This window comes from Heloderma suspectum, chromosome 8 (assembly GCF_057233095.1).
Source record: "Heloderma suspectum isolate Gila_16-S chromosome 8, 16-S_ref, whole genome shotgun sequence".
Classification (NCBI taxonomy): Eukaryota; Metazoa; Chordata; class Lepidosauria; order Squamata; family Helodermatidae; genus Heloderma; species Heloderma suspectum.
In genome coordinates this window covers 18,254,871-18,267,903 of record NC_139465.1, presented here as the reverse complement: position 1 = coordinate 18,267,903, position 13,033 = coordinate 18,254,871, and the positions used below count along the sequence as shown (strand labels likewise).

The window sequence follows — 13,033 nt, the reverse complement described above, 5'->3', positions numbered from 1 at the left end:
ACTAGTCCCAAAGGCTATGTGCTACCTCTAGTATCAGAAGTTCTATCCCTATATACCAGTTGCTGGGGAACCCTTCTTGTGGGTTTCCAATAGGCAGCTGGCTGGCCACTGTGTGAACAAAATGCTAGACTAGATGGACCCATGGTCTGATCCAACATGGCTTTTCTTGTGTTTTAGAGAACACTGCAAAATATTATTGTAATATATATGTTGTGGGAGGGGGAATGGGTTAGAAGCTTGTTAAGTAATAAAAATTGTCCTCCCACAGACTATTCTAAAGATCCTTGTCTCAGGAGGAGGGAGATCCCGAACTGGAGTGATGATCCCAATCCCCCAGTATCCCTTGTACTCAGCAGCCATTTCAGAATTGGATGCCATTCAGATGAACTATTACCTTGATGAAGAGAACTGCTGGGCCCTCGATGTGAACGAACTACGCCGTTCCTTGAATGAAGCCAAAACATACTGCAGGCCAAAGGTCCTTTGCATCATCAACCCAGGGAATCCCACAGGTAGGCAGAACACCCATCACTCCCCTACTTTGGCGGCCAGTTCACACAATATGCTAACCTACACTGGATTGTTGAATTATGGGTTGTTTGTTGAACTGTGAGTTAGCATGTTGTCTGAACCCAGGATGTTTTCCATAGGGTGACTTGTTAACCATGCAGTGTGGATTGTTAACCACTCTGAACAACCCAACAAGAAACCATGGCTTCTCAAGGCGGCTTGTTCAAGAAAAATAATCCACACTGCATGGTTAACAAGCCACCCTGTGGAAAATGTCTTGGGTTCAGACAACACGCTGATGCACAGTTCAGCAAACAACCAATGGTCCAAAAACAACCCACACTCAGCCACTGAGTGTTGATTAGCGTGCTGTGCGGACCTAGTGGGGCTCTTCACACAACACACAAACCCACACTCAGTGGTTGAATGTGGGTTGCTTTAAACTGTGGGTTGTTTGTTGAACGTGGGTTAGCATGTTGTCTGAACGCAGCCAGGGTGGCTTGTGAACCATGAAATGTGGCTTATTTTCTCAACAAGCCACCTTGAGAACCCATTTGTTGTTGGGTTGTTCAAGGTGGATAACAAGCTGCACTACATGATTAACGAGCGCCCCTTGGTTGCATTCAGACAACATGTTAACCCACCCTGCGGAAAATGGTCTGAGTTCAGACAACACACTAACCCATGATTCAACCCACAGTTCAACCACAGAGTGTGGGTTATCATGTTGTGCAAATCAAGTCTGTCGCTTCTTTCTAAGGGTGCTTCCATATGAGCCTTTTATCTGCAGTTGCCCTGCTTCCAACACCGAATTTTACAACGGGCCCATACGATGATGTCTTCCGTTTGTAACCCTCCCATCTTCATCTGTTGGCTGTATTTTTCTTTTAAAATTTTTTGTTCCAAATATGCAAATGTAGAAAACATCATAAACATTAGGAAAAAGTCACATACACAAAAAGACATATAAACATAGATGCTCCAGTAATTCTAAACAGCTAACAATCACCAAGCCTTCTAAGTCTTCCTAGTTTTCCTAACGTTCCTAACAGATTCATAACGGTCCAGTGTCCACATCAAATATTTACATTGCTAATGCAAAAGCTGTGTATTTATTAATGTCCAGATTAAATTATTGTTTCATATAAGAAATAAATGGCATCCAAACTTGCTCAAATTTTTGTTTCTGTTGTCTACCTTCATGCAGCTGAACAAATTCTGTCAATTTAACCATTAAGGCAATGTCCCTGTCTTATTAATTCATTCCTTTTATGACTAATTTTGCCAGTATTAAAAGGTTTCTTATCAATCCCACATACTCATTTCTTACAACACCGTTAAGATACTCAAACAAGGTGTACGTAGGGTTCATGCATATAGGATATCTGTATATTATGCTTGTATCTAAGCGACAGTCCGTCTGCCAAGTTATTTTGAGTTCTACCTACCAAGTAATGAGTGTACATTTTAAATTCTTGCTTCTGTTTAATAAATTCCCCATTATTTGAAGAAACTGGGGTGTGTATTATTGGGTCCCCTTTTGCCAGACACTCTATTGCCGGTGTCAACAAGATCCTTTAAAATGAATGTGTGTCTTGAGAACGTGCACAAGTTTGTAAACATGTCTAAAGCAGCACATTCCATTCCACTATTCCCAGAAATTTCTGGTTCTTTTTTGTTTGTTTTACAAGTCCACCATGAGTGAAGCTTCTTTCTTACCAGAAAAAATTCTGATAAGGTGGGGAAGGGGGAATAAGTGCACAGTGCCTTTTAATTGGGAGTCCTCCATCTTGAAGCACCCTGGGAAATCTAGTTTATATGATTTCAATATCTCTTTTGCCTTGTCGGATTTTTACCTATGTTATGTAATATTGGGCTCAATGGCCCCTATGGTTCTCCTGCAGTATAATAACCTTATTGCAAACCTGTTTTGTTGGGCAGGGGGGAGTTTTGGGATTGAACAATTATTAACGTACCTTCTACACATTTTAATGAATTAGAGCTCTTTCTGTCTCTTCCCCCTCCCCCCCAAATTTAGGTCAGGTTCAAAGCAGAAAATGCATTGAAGATGTGATACACTTTGCCTGGGAAGAGAAATTGTTTCTTCTGGCTGACGAGGTAATAAAAGCATTAAACCTCAGGCTGTGTGCATGTTTCCCCCATATCCTTTGCTTTACGCATAAAGCACTGTTGGTTGTTCATAAGCAAAGAACACTTCCTGTGTTTGCTATTTGGACAGGTTTATCAAGACAACGTCTACTCGGAGAGCTGTCAGTTTCACTCCTTCAAAAAGATCCTTTACGAGATGGGACCAGATTACTGCAACAACGTGGAACTTGCTTCCTTTCACTCCACCTCTAAAGGATACATGGGCGAGTAAGTTTTCATAGTTTCCTTCTTTTGGTTTGTTCTTCATGTTGTTTGTTTTTATCACTGGCTGTTTTCATTCTGTTATGTTAAATAGCAGCAAGCAGAAAGTAGATCTCCAAATTTTTTGGACATCAACTCCCAGCATTCCTGACCATTGCCTATGCTGGCAGGGGCTTCTGGGAGTTAAAGTCCAAAATGTTTGGAGGCCTACCTTCTTCTGCCCACCCCTGCGTTAAAGGACATTGCCTTATTTAAGTTTGAGCCCAGGGGCAGATAACGGTAGGCCCTCCAGATGTTGTTGGGCTACAGCTCAATCAGCCCTAGCCAGCATACCCAATAGTGAGGGATGATGGGAGTTATAGTCCAACAACATCTGGAGGGCCACATGTTTCCCATCCCTGTTCTAACCCAAGCCAGGTATCACACAGCTGGGGAAGCTATGAAAAATCCTTCACTGTGGTTTTATTATGCCACTGAAAGTGTAAACTAGCTTTTAATGGGAAAAATGGTTTGCCTATTTATTTTATTCATGTATGGGTTAAAATATTGATATGCCACCCATGGCCAAATACCATTGGCAAACAGGGTTGCATGGGGGAGTGGGTGGAAGCATCAGACGACACAGCCTGCATATCGGGTTTGGATGAGCAATGTTTGTGAGATTTTGGATTGTTCATGAACTACGTTTCTAGGTATAAGCTACTAAGATAGCAATCCTGTGGTCCCTGGGAGAGCATCCCAGGAAGCATAGGATAGTTCACATTCCCCCTTCCAAGGTGGGAGACAGTGTTCTGATCTCGGAAGGGGGACTCTGATTCCTGCCCCTCACAGCCGGCATGGAAAGAACCGCAGCGACTGCCCTCCAAGGTCAGAAAAGCAACCTTGGAGAAGGAGAAAGGGGGTGTTTCAGTGGCCAGGGTGTGAAATATCCTGAGCTACAGATTGAGCTGTAGCCCACCGGAGAGGCCAGGGTGTGAAATATCCTGAGCCTCCTCCAGCCTCCTTCCCCCGACACCTTCCAAAGCACCCTCGCTAGATGGGCTGAAAAGCCCATCTAGCAAAAATCACCAAAGACAGAGGACAGGGAGGCAAAGATTGCCTGGGCTGCTCCTCCTGCCCTATTGGCTTCAGCCCAGCAGAGCATAGGAATCTTGGAAGCCTCCGAGCCTGGACGCTTCCGAGCAGCGAGGGCGGAGTCGAAGGACTGCACCCTCAAGGTCCAGCTAACCGACATGCATTTTGTCTTCCCTCCTTTCTTTTCCTGCATTGACTCTCAAGAGCAGCCTTCCCCAACCTGTTTCCCTCCAGATGTTTTGGACTGCAACTCCCAGAATTCCTGAATGTTGGCCATGCTAGCTGGGTAGCTGGGGCTGGATTTACACCCCACCTTTCCATTTTAAAAAATTGAAAGCTGCAACTCCCAATAAAATCCACAACAAAACAACAACCAGTCTACAAAACAATACAAATGTATTCTGTTATTGTAGCATTTGCAGTCAAGATTCACCTCCAACTTTATTCTGAAGTGTATACCTGTCCTGCCCCTGCTCCCGCTAAACTGGGGAACTTCCAGAATTTTCACCTGTGTTTAAAAGTATAAATTCACTTTAAAATGCCTGGGAGAATTAAAAATGTCGTAACCTGGGGCCTAAAAAATAACAGTAAAGTGCAGCCTTCCCCAATCTGCTGCCCTCCAGATGTGTTGGACTGCAACTCCTGTCCCAGGAACCTTGTAGTTCGCGCAAAATCGAAGTGGATCCTACAAGCCTAAAATCTGCCCTACCCATATTCTGCAGTATATTGTCTCTGCAGTAGTGGAATGGCTTGTTTTGCCATCACTGCCAGAATTTCAGACTCTATTGCTTTTCCTCTTTGCCCTTTGCTTTCTACTTTACCACTCCCCACACACACACACACTACCCCATTGCTCTCAGGTGTGGCTACAGAGGAGGTTACATGGAGGTGATTAACCTGCACCCAGATATTAAAGGGCAACTTGTGAAGCTTCTGTCAGTCCGTCTGTGTCCTCCAGTCTCGGGTCAAGCAGCTATGGACATCGTCGTGAATCCTCCGGTACCTGGGGAGGAATCGTACGCACAGTTCATCAAGGTGGGTTGCTGTGTGTGTTTGAGAGAGAGAGAGAGAGATTCTCCTCCCACTTTCTGAAAGCATGAGAGATGCTGTGTTAAACAAACACACTTGGCTGCACAGCATAGGAGCTGAAAGAGGGGACAAAGAAAGTAACTAGAAGGAAAAATTAGACTGAAATGCCACACTTTCAGTCCACAAAAGGGCTCATTTGGGAGACTTGTAATCATCCGTGGGATGCCTGTTGCTTCGCACAAGAATTTCCATTCATTCCCCAGCCAAGGTGATGCAGGCTGGGGGGGTGGGGGGGGGGCCATAGAAGGGACAGTATGTTTAGAAAGGGGAAAGGGCCACAGTTGGGAGTTCTGAGAAATGCCACTTTGAGGGATCAAAACAGCTGCGAAACGATGCAAGTGGTTTGTATGGCGCGGCAGTTCATCGGCTTTCGGTCTGAGGTCATCGTACTTTTCCCACCCTGTCCCCAAAACAGGAAAAGGAGTCCGTCTTGAGCAACCTTGCAAAAAAAGCCAAACTAACGGAAGACATGTTCAACCAAGTCCCAGGGATTCAGTGCAACCCCCTTCAAGGAGCCATGTATGCTTTCCCGCGGATCTTTATCCCTTCCAAGGCCATCGAGACGGCAAAGGTGAGGCTCATGTTCCCCCTCTGCCATTACTTTTGCTGCGGCTGTGTGTGTGTGTGTTTTTAACAGTGCTCTCGGTTTAGGGGGAAAGTTACATTGCTTCCCTGGAGCTGCTGTGCTGGTTTAAGGGAACAAAATGAGATTTTTTGTGTGTTTTTCCAGAACGACCATACTATCCCTTTTTCCTTTTCTTTTTTTACAGCTTGATTTGTTAGGATCCTGCATTTCCAGATTTTCCTTTATCAGATCTCTTCTAGCTCACCAGTTTGATTGTTTACCTGTCCAGTGATGCTGGCTGCTGTAAACAGTCTTTTATGTCTATGATCAAGGACGAGGCCATGAACTTTGGGACCAAGGCTGGAAAACACCGATTAGCAAATGCTTGTAATGGGACATCTTTCCTTGCTATCTTGCAGGGCAGTTTGTGCCTTCTGTCATCAATGGATTTCCACAAGTATCAGCGAGTCATCTCTGTTAGAAACAAAAACCCCTTTGGGTCTGATACTACCCTTGTTAAGAGAGTGTTTTAACCTGGCGCAGGAAAACTGGGGATTGCTTAGTAGTAGAAAAACGTATCCATCAGTGGAAAGGAGCCAGAGGGGAAGTGGAGTCAGGATCATTGCAATTATGTGCTACTCAGCTATTTATTTACTTATTACATTTATATCCTGCCTTTTTTTCCTCCTTAAGGAGCCCAAGGCAGCATACATAATCCTCCTCCTCTCCATTTTAGTGAAGGAATTACCTGCGTTATTTGTGTTACCTGTGCATCCTGCTGAGTTTTAGTTTTCCTCTGTGTTTAATTTTTTTTTTTCTTGAAAGGTATTCTTGTTTGCATAATTTTTCTCACAAAAAAGAAAAAACCTTCCTCTGAAGGTTCTGTGCCTTTAACACAAGGGTGTTGAATCTCAGGTCTGCAGACAAAGTCCAGCCTGCCTGCAGTTCCCAGGTGGCCACGCCCCCTTCCCCTGACTCCACCCCTTTCCCCAACCAGCAGTTGTTTGGTGGTTTTCCAGCTTTTCCGTAGTTCATTTCCCATTTGAGAAGGCTGAAGTGCCTCTCCTAACACCTAGTTGCTGGCAGTAAGAGCTTTAAGGTGAAATATGCTGTTATTTTTGGCCGTGCCCCCTTTCGACTTCAGCCCTGCTTACCACTGACATACATCCCCCAAGAGGCTCTCCAAAAACGAAATTTAACAGCTGCATGGCAAACATAAACAAAAACCCTGGTACAACATGTTCTATCTTGGAGATATGATGGTGGCGAAAGCAGCGGCTGTTTGATTCCTGCCTTTTGTACAGCCATTTATTTATTTATTTATTTTAAAATATTTCTTGGCCTCCTTTCAGGGCAGAAGCACAATAAAATAGTCAGAACACAATAGAAACAGCAATAAAAGCCGACAACAAAAAATGCAACAACAGCAATCGTTATCAGGAGAAGGCCAGAGTAATATAATAAGTTTTCAGTGTTGGAAAGTCTGGTGTGATTTACAGCAGAGTTGCTTTATATAGCAAAACAGTGGCAACACAGCATTTCATATTGGAGGCAATAAACTCAGGCTAGAGCCAGTTTAAGAGAAGTTTAAATCAACTTACTTTATTAGTGCTTTTATACACATCAAAGAAGGCTATCTAACACTGTATAACTGCAAACACCCCCTAAAACTGCAGCCGGTACAGAACGCGGCGGCTCGCCTGATTAAAGGCAGCCCGAGATCACATCACTCCAGTGCTGAAGAAGTTGCACTGGTTACCAGTTGTTTTCCGGGCCAAATTCAAGGTGTTGGTTTTGACCTTTATAACCCTATATGGTTCCGGCCAAGCCTATCTTAAGAAGCGCCTCCAGGCCGCTTAACAAGATCGGCCTTAGATGGCCTGCTCTCTGTCCCATCAGCCAGGACAACTAGACTGGTGGGGACGAGGGAGAGGGCCTTTTCTGTGGTGGCCCCCACTCTGTGGAACTCCCTCCCTAGGGAACTCCGCCATGCCCCCCCTTTAATGACCTTCCGTCGTGCATTAAAAACGTGGTTGTTCAGGCAGGCATTTGGGGTGGGTTAGGGTATTTTAGAAAATGTTTTTAGTGTAGAATTTTATTGTTTTAAACTGTTTTATTGTATGTTGTACATCTCCCAGAGTGGCTGGGTGACCAGCCAGATGGGCGATTAATAAATTTAATAATAATAAAAAATAATAATAATACTGCGTGTGTGAGTGTAAGTAAGCAAAGTCATGAGGTGTGGTTACTTGCTTTCTCTCTGGAGAGACTGTATGGTCTTTGTTGCAGAGACAAGAGAAAGAAGGAAGGGGAGGCAGCAAGAAATAGGAACTGATCAAGCTACATGACATTCTCTATCATCCCCAAGTGTCTGGAAGCATGTGGAGTTGTATCTGTTATCCAACATTCAAGGCCTTCTTAAAAGTCTGCAATGATGGAGCATGGCAGACTTATTCCAGAGGTGTGAGGCCACTGCAGAGAAGGCCCTTTCACATGTGGTCACCCACTTGTGAGAGGGGCTGATCTATTCAGCACCATTTGCCAACTCTACCAGAGCATGGAGGCAGTCATCATAAAGCTATGACTGCACTATTAAACATTCACCAACCCCCACAAAAACATGAAAGTGCCATAGAGCAAATGTAGCTTATGCTAAGGAAATGGCGCATAGACAGAAACAAGCAGTATGCAGAATTCACCACAATCATTAAAAAAAAACACCGGGAGTGGGGAGGTAACACAATCCTAAATGTGACCAACCTGATAGTCTCAACATGTTAAAGAGCCATTTAGCTCCACAAAGTGAGGACAACTTGAGCTGTTATAGAGAAACTCTGCCAGCCAGGTGCCCAAATAAAGTATTCAGATTTTTTAAAAAAATTGGAAGGAATATGTCACTAATTTCCTACATTTTATCTCCTCAGGCTCATAAAATGGCTCCCGACATGTTCTACTGTATGAAACTTCTGGAGGAAACAGGAATCTGTGTCGTTCCTGGAAGTGGGTTTGGCCAAAGAGAAGGAACTTACCACTTTCGGTGGGTACAGCATTGTTCGATAGTCAAACCTAGGGAGGTGGCGGGCTCTCCCACACTGGAGACATTCAAGACGAGGCTGGACAGCCATCTGTCAGGGATGCTTTGACTTGGATTCCTGCATTGAGCAGGGGGTTGGACTCAATGGAGGCCCCTTCCAACCCTACTATTCTATGATTCTATAAATGTGTTGCAGCAGCAGCAACTGAATTATTTTCTTTATTTTTCTTTTTAATGCCACAGTCTATTTGCGCCAAGTTCTAAAATACTTTCCTCTTTCCCCAGGATGACCATTCTCCCTCCGGTAGAGAAGCTAAAGATCTTGCTGGACAAAGTGAAAGACTTCCACATAAAGTTTCTGGAAAAATACTCTTAAGCAAAATAAAGACTCTCTTTCTCTCTTTCCGGAGTGAATCTGGAAAGCAAAACAAAGCTGTGATGGGAAAATTATGCTTTTTGTCTTCTTTAATCGAATCCACAATAGAATAGCTAGAGCCCCAGCCATGAAATTTGAGTACATCCAGCCCAAGTGGCTGCTGTGGAATATCTTACTCTGTTTTCGTTTTATGGAAAGGGATGGAAACAAGGACAGGAATTGAGGCGGGGGGGGAGTATAATTTCATGCCTTGATCCAAAATTACATTCTTGGCTTATATAGCAGGCTGGCCTGATGAAATAAGATAGGGAAGTTCTTAATAAGAATGGCTGACGCTGTTACTGTTTGAAAACAGACATGACAACATCTGCCTTTGTTCTTAAATATGAAAGCGAAATTTGATCAAGCTGGCAGTTCACCCTTCTATAGATTAAAAAAAAACACTAACGAAACATGCTTTTCTACCTAATCTATTTTAAAAGCTGTACAATTGTAACTGGGGCAGCATAAGGTTTAAGGTTTGTTTCCCCCTTGCAACTCCCATCCAGAGTTGCACAAGAGATGTTTTTCTGTATTGTGCCCCATGTTCAAACTCATGATTTGAGGCCTACACAATAGTGTAGGCCAGGGGTAGGTAGCTTGTGGCCCATGTGTTGTTTTGGCCTACAACTCCCATCAGCAGTAGCCAGCATAGCCAATGGTGTGGGACAGATGGGATTTGTAGGACAAAACCTCTGATGGGCCACAACTTGCCAACCACCCCCTCTGTGGGCAATAGGCACGTGTCATGATTTTCTGTTTCGGGTTTTAAAAAATCGCCAAAACGTTGCTCTTGAGAACCAAATGAATGCTTGCCTTTTAACTCAGGTTAGACCGGCCCAGCATGTGGACTGTAGAGTCAGGGTCTTCGCATGAAAAAGAATAATGAGAATCTATCTTCTGTTTACAACCTTGAGCAAAAAAAAAAATTAAAATAAGAAAAACGGGGGGGTGGCTAGAAATAAGATGTGTGGAATAGATACAATTACAACAGTACTGTCCTACTTGCATTTGGCTAGGCACTGCTTTAGAAACTAGATATTGAGTCGATTAGCTTAAGAAAGGAAGGGAGGATTTCTTCATTGCCTATTGGAATCCATCCCAGCACGACAGTAAATGCTGACATCAGAGGAGCGTTTGCCTGTATCCCAAATGAACTCGTTTTGCTTCCTATAGCTCTTAGCAGAAAGATGTCTTTGCCCACAAATAATAATAAAGGGACTGAGGCTCAGCAGTAAGAAAGGGTCCACTCTGACAGGTGATAGTACAACCTTGTCTGAATGTTGAGCCCCCTTTCAGGATTGTGGTTTTAACCTGAACAAACACCCAACTGGAAGTTCTGTGAAAAATATTCCAATGCAATCTCTTACGTTTCTAGCTTCAGAAAGACTTGAGCTTCAGGGTGTTCTAAAAGAGTCTGAGTAATAAACAGCTGTAGAATTTCAGTTGACACAGAAGCCATTAACTTCGGTCTTCTTCAACTCAATAAGCTTTGCACCGCAAAATTTGCCCAAGACATGGGCTACCGGAATTGCTCTTTTCAACTAAGTAGAAGCAAAAACAACAAGGCAAAGTGGCAAGGGAGCCTTTCGCTAAACAAAGTGGCCCTAACTGCCATTATGACTTGTGTTCATTGCACTTTCCAGTAGGATCTAGGAAACTTCCTGTGTTGGTCCAATTTTATGATAAGTTGAAAGGAATTTCTCCCACTGATAATATCTCAGTCTTGTATATCAACCTGACTTAGTATTTTGGTACTTGATCCACGTTTCCAGAACAGGGTTGATTGGATTAAAGTAGGCTGGTCCATTGGGTTGGAGGTTATTGACTACTCTACATGCTTGACTATGACTGCAATCCTTTACACACTTACCCGGGAGTAAGTCTTGTTGAACTTACTGAATATGTATAACAGCATTTCTCAACCCAGTGCTCTCCCAGGACTACACCTCCTGACTATTGGCCATGCTGGCTGAGGCTGATGGGGAGTTGAAGTCCAAAACATCTGGAGAACACCAGGCTGGGAGTGGCTGATATATAGGATTGAACTGCAAATTACCAAGAGGAATTTGAAAGGCAAATGGCTGTATCTTACTGATAGCATCAATACTTAGTGGGCACACAAATCTGCCATCAAATGTTGACCCTGGGAGTACTAGGAACAGGCTTGTTGTATTTTTGTCCCCTAATTCTGCCATCTTACTGGCACCATATGAGGACAGGAGTATGGCAATTCATGACCCTGTACATGCAGAACATGTGGCTTTCTGTTGCTCTGTACCTGGCATGACTTCCTAAGCACTGATGAACTGAAGCAGAGTGAGCTTAAACTGTGGTAAATTTCACTCTCAGAACACATCAGTCAAGAAATAAATCTCAAAGCAATTGTACTTTTTTCCACTGATCTTTGGGTTCGCTGCTTAGGAGGGATTGTCATATTAAACCTGTAGCAAGAGAATTCTGTGCTCTGATCATGGCAATGACTATATATTTTTAAAGTATTTTTGTAAGTTAAGATTTTTTTCATGGGTTTGGGACAGGGGTAGGTGGGTGGGAAGGGTAATATTTGTAGTCTTAACAAGCCAGTGGGTTTTATATTTACCTTGTGTTTGCACCCATTGTTCCTTAAAACAATGCAAGGTTTACATGTTTCTAAATAACTCGTTTGCAGGTTTGTTCCAAAGTTTTGATTCCCCCCCCCCCGCCACATTATGTCTTTTAAAAATGGGGGCAGCAATCCAAATAGTTTACTTTTAAAATCAAGGATACTGACTTGCCTTCCACTGTATTTTCTAAACAATCTATTATGGTGCCTTTTGTTTTTTGGTACTGCAAGAGAGAATGTATGGGGTAATCATTATTATTTTTCTGCATCTCTTGGAGAATGGTGTTTAAATACAGTCATAATATGGTTGATTTGCCACACTGGTACGCACTACAATGAGCTTAAGTTTAACGCTATTGTACTTGAGCTAAGGTTATCCTCTGAAACCTGTTCCGGAGTTGACCCCAGTGGACAATATTTCCCAAATAACAGTTTGGGGACTGCAGCCTAAGAAAAGGGGGGACAGTTATGACACTGATTTTTGTCATATTTTTATTTCATGTAAGTCCTTGAATAATGGTGCAATCTAACATTGTGATGCATGCTCATAGGTTTGTGTTTCCTACAGGTGCTCTTCACACTGTACTCGGATGACTTTTTAAATGTACCTACAACTTCAAAGAATAAATAAAAAGACCTGCTGAAAGCAGTTTGATAGTACGAAATCTTATGAGAACTGAGGTTTTAACACAGGCATATTGCAGTGGTGATTAACCTGGTGTGCTCCAGATGTTGTTGTTATATTTATTTATACCCCGCCTTTTTCCCAGTGCTGGGACACAAGGTGGCTTACAAAAATTAAAACATATACAATTAAAATATATGAAAATATACAAAAGTTAAAATATAAATTAAACAATATAATTAAAATTATATTAAAACAGCATTTTAAAACAGCATGTTTGGACTCCAGTTACCATTGGCTCCACCCAGTATGGCCAATGGTCAGGGATTATGGGAGTTGTAGTCCATTCAGATATGCAGATGATACCACTTTAATGGCTGAAAGCGAGGCGGAGCTGAGGAACCTCATGACAAAGGTGAAAGAAGAAAGTGCAAAAGCTGGGTAGCAGTTCAACCTCAAAAAAAACAAGATTATGGCAACCAGCTTGATTGTTAACTGGCAAACAGGGAGAAAACGCGGAGGCAGTGACAGACTTTGTCTTTCTAGGCGCAAAGATTACTGCAGACGCTGACTGCAGCCAGGAAATCAGAAGACGTTTACTTCTTGGGAGGACAGCAATGACAAATCTGGATAAAATAGTGAAGAGCAGAGACATCACACTGACAACAAAGGTCCGCATAGTTAAAGCAATGGTATTCCCCATAGTAACCTATGGCTGCGAGAGCTGGACCATAAGGAAGGCTGAG

The 13,033-nt window shown here is 43.1% G+C and overlaps 1 protein-coding gene across 2 annotated transcripts in view; it reads left to right on the top strand.

Annotated features, from left to right (window-relative positions):
- The window catches only part of GPT2 (glutamic--pyruvic transaminase 2), a 39,108-nt gene extending 26,784 nt beyond the window's left edge, over positions 1 to 12,324 (top strand). Inside the window, exons 5-12 of one of the 2 annotated variants that reach the window (XR_014784728.1) lie at positions 269 to 512; positions 2,549 to 2,628; positions 2,750 to 2,886; positions 4,815 to 4,989; positions 5,459 to 5,614; positions 8,533 to 8,645; positions 8,928 to 9,122; positions 9,765 to 12,310. Coding sequence is in view for 1 of the 2 variants with exons in the window: in XM_084813023.1 (XP_084669149.1) it covers positions 269 to 512; positions 2,549 to 2,628; positions 2,750 to 2,886; positions 4,815 to 4,989; positions 5,459 to 5,614; positions 8,533 to 8,645; positions 8,928 to 9,018 (996 nt within the window). In the remaining variant the exon portion in view is untranslated. Of the gene's footprint in view, positions 1 to 268; positions 513 to 2,548; positions 2,629 to 2,749; positions 2,887 to 4,814; positions 4,990 to 5,458; positions 5,615 to 8,532; positions 8,646 to 8,927 lie in introns of both variants that reach the window. The other variant, XM_084813023.1, reaches the window with a different exon arrangement.
- The last annotated feature ends 709 nt before the right edge of the window (positions 12,325 to 13,033 follow it).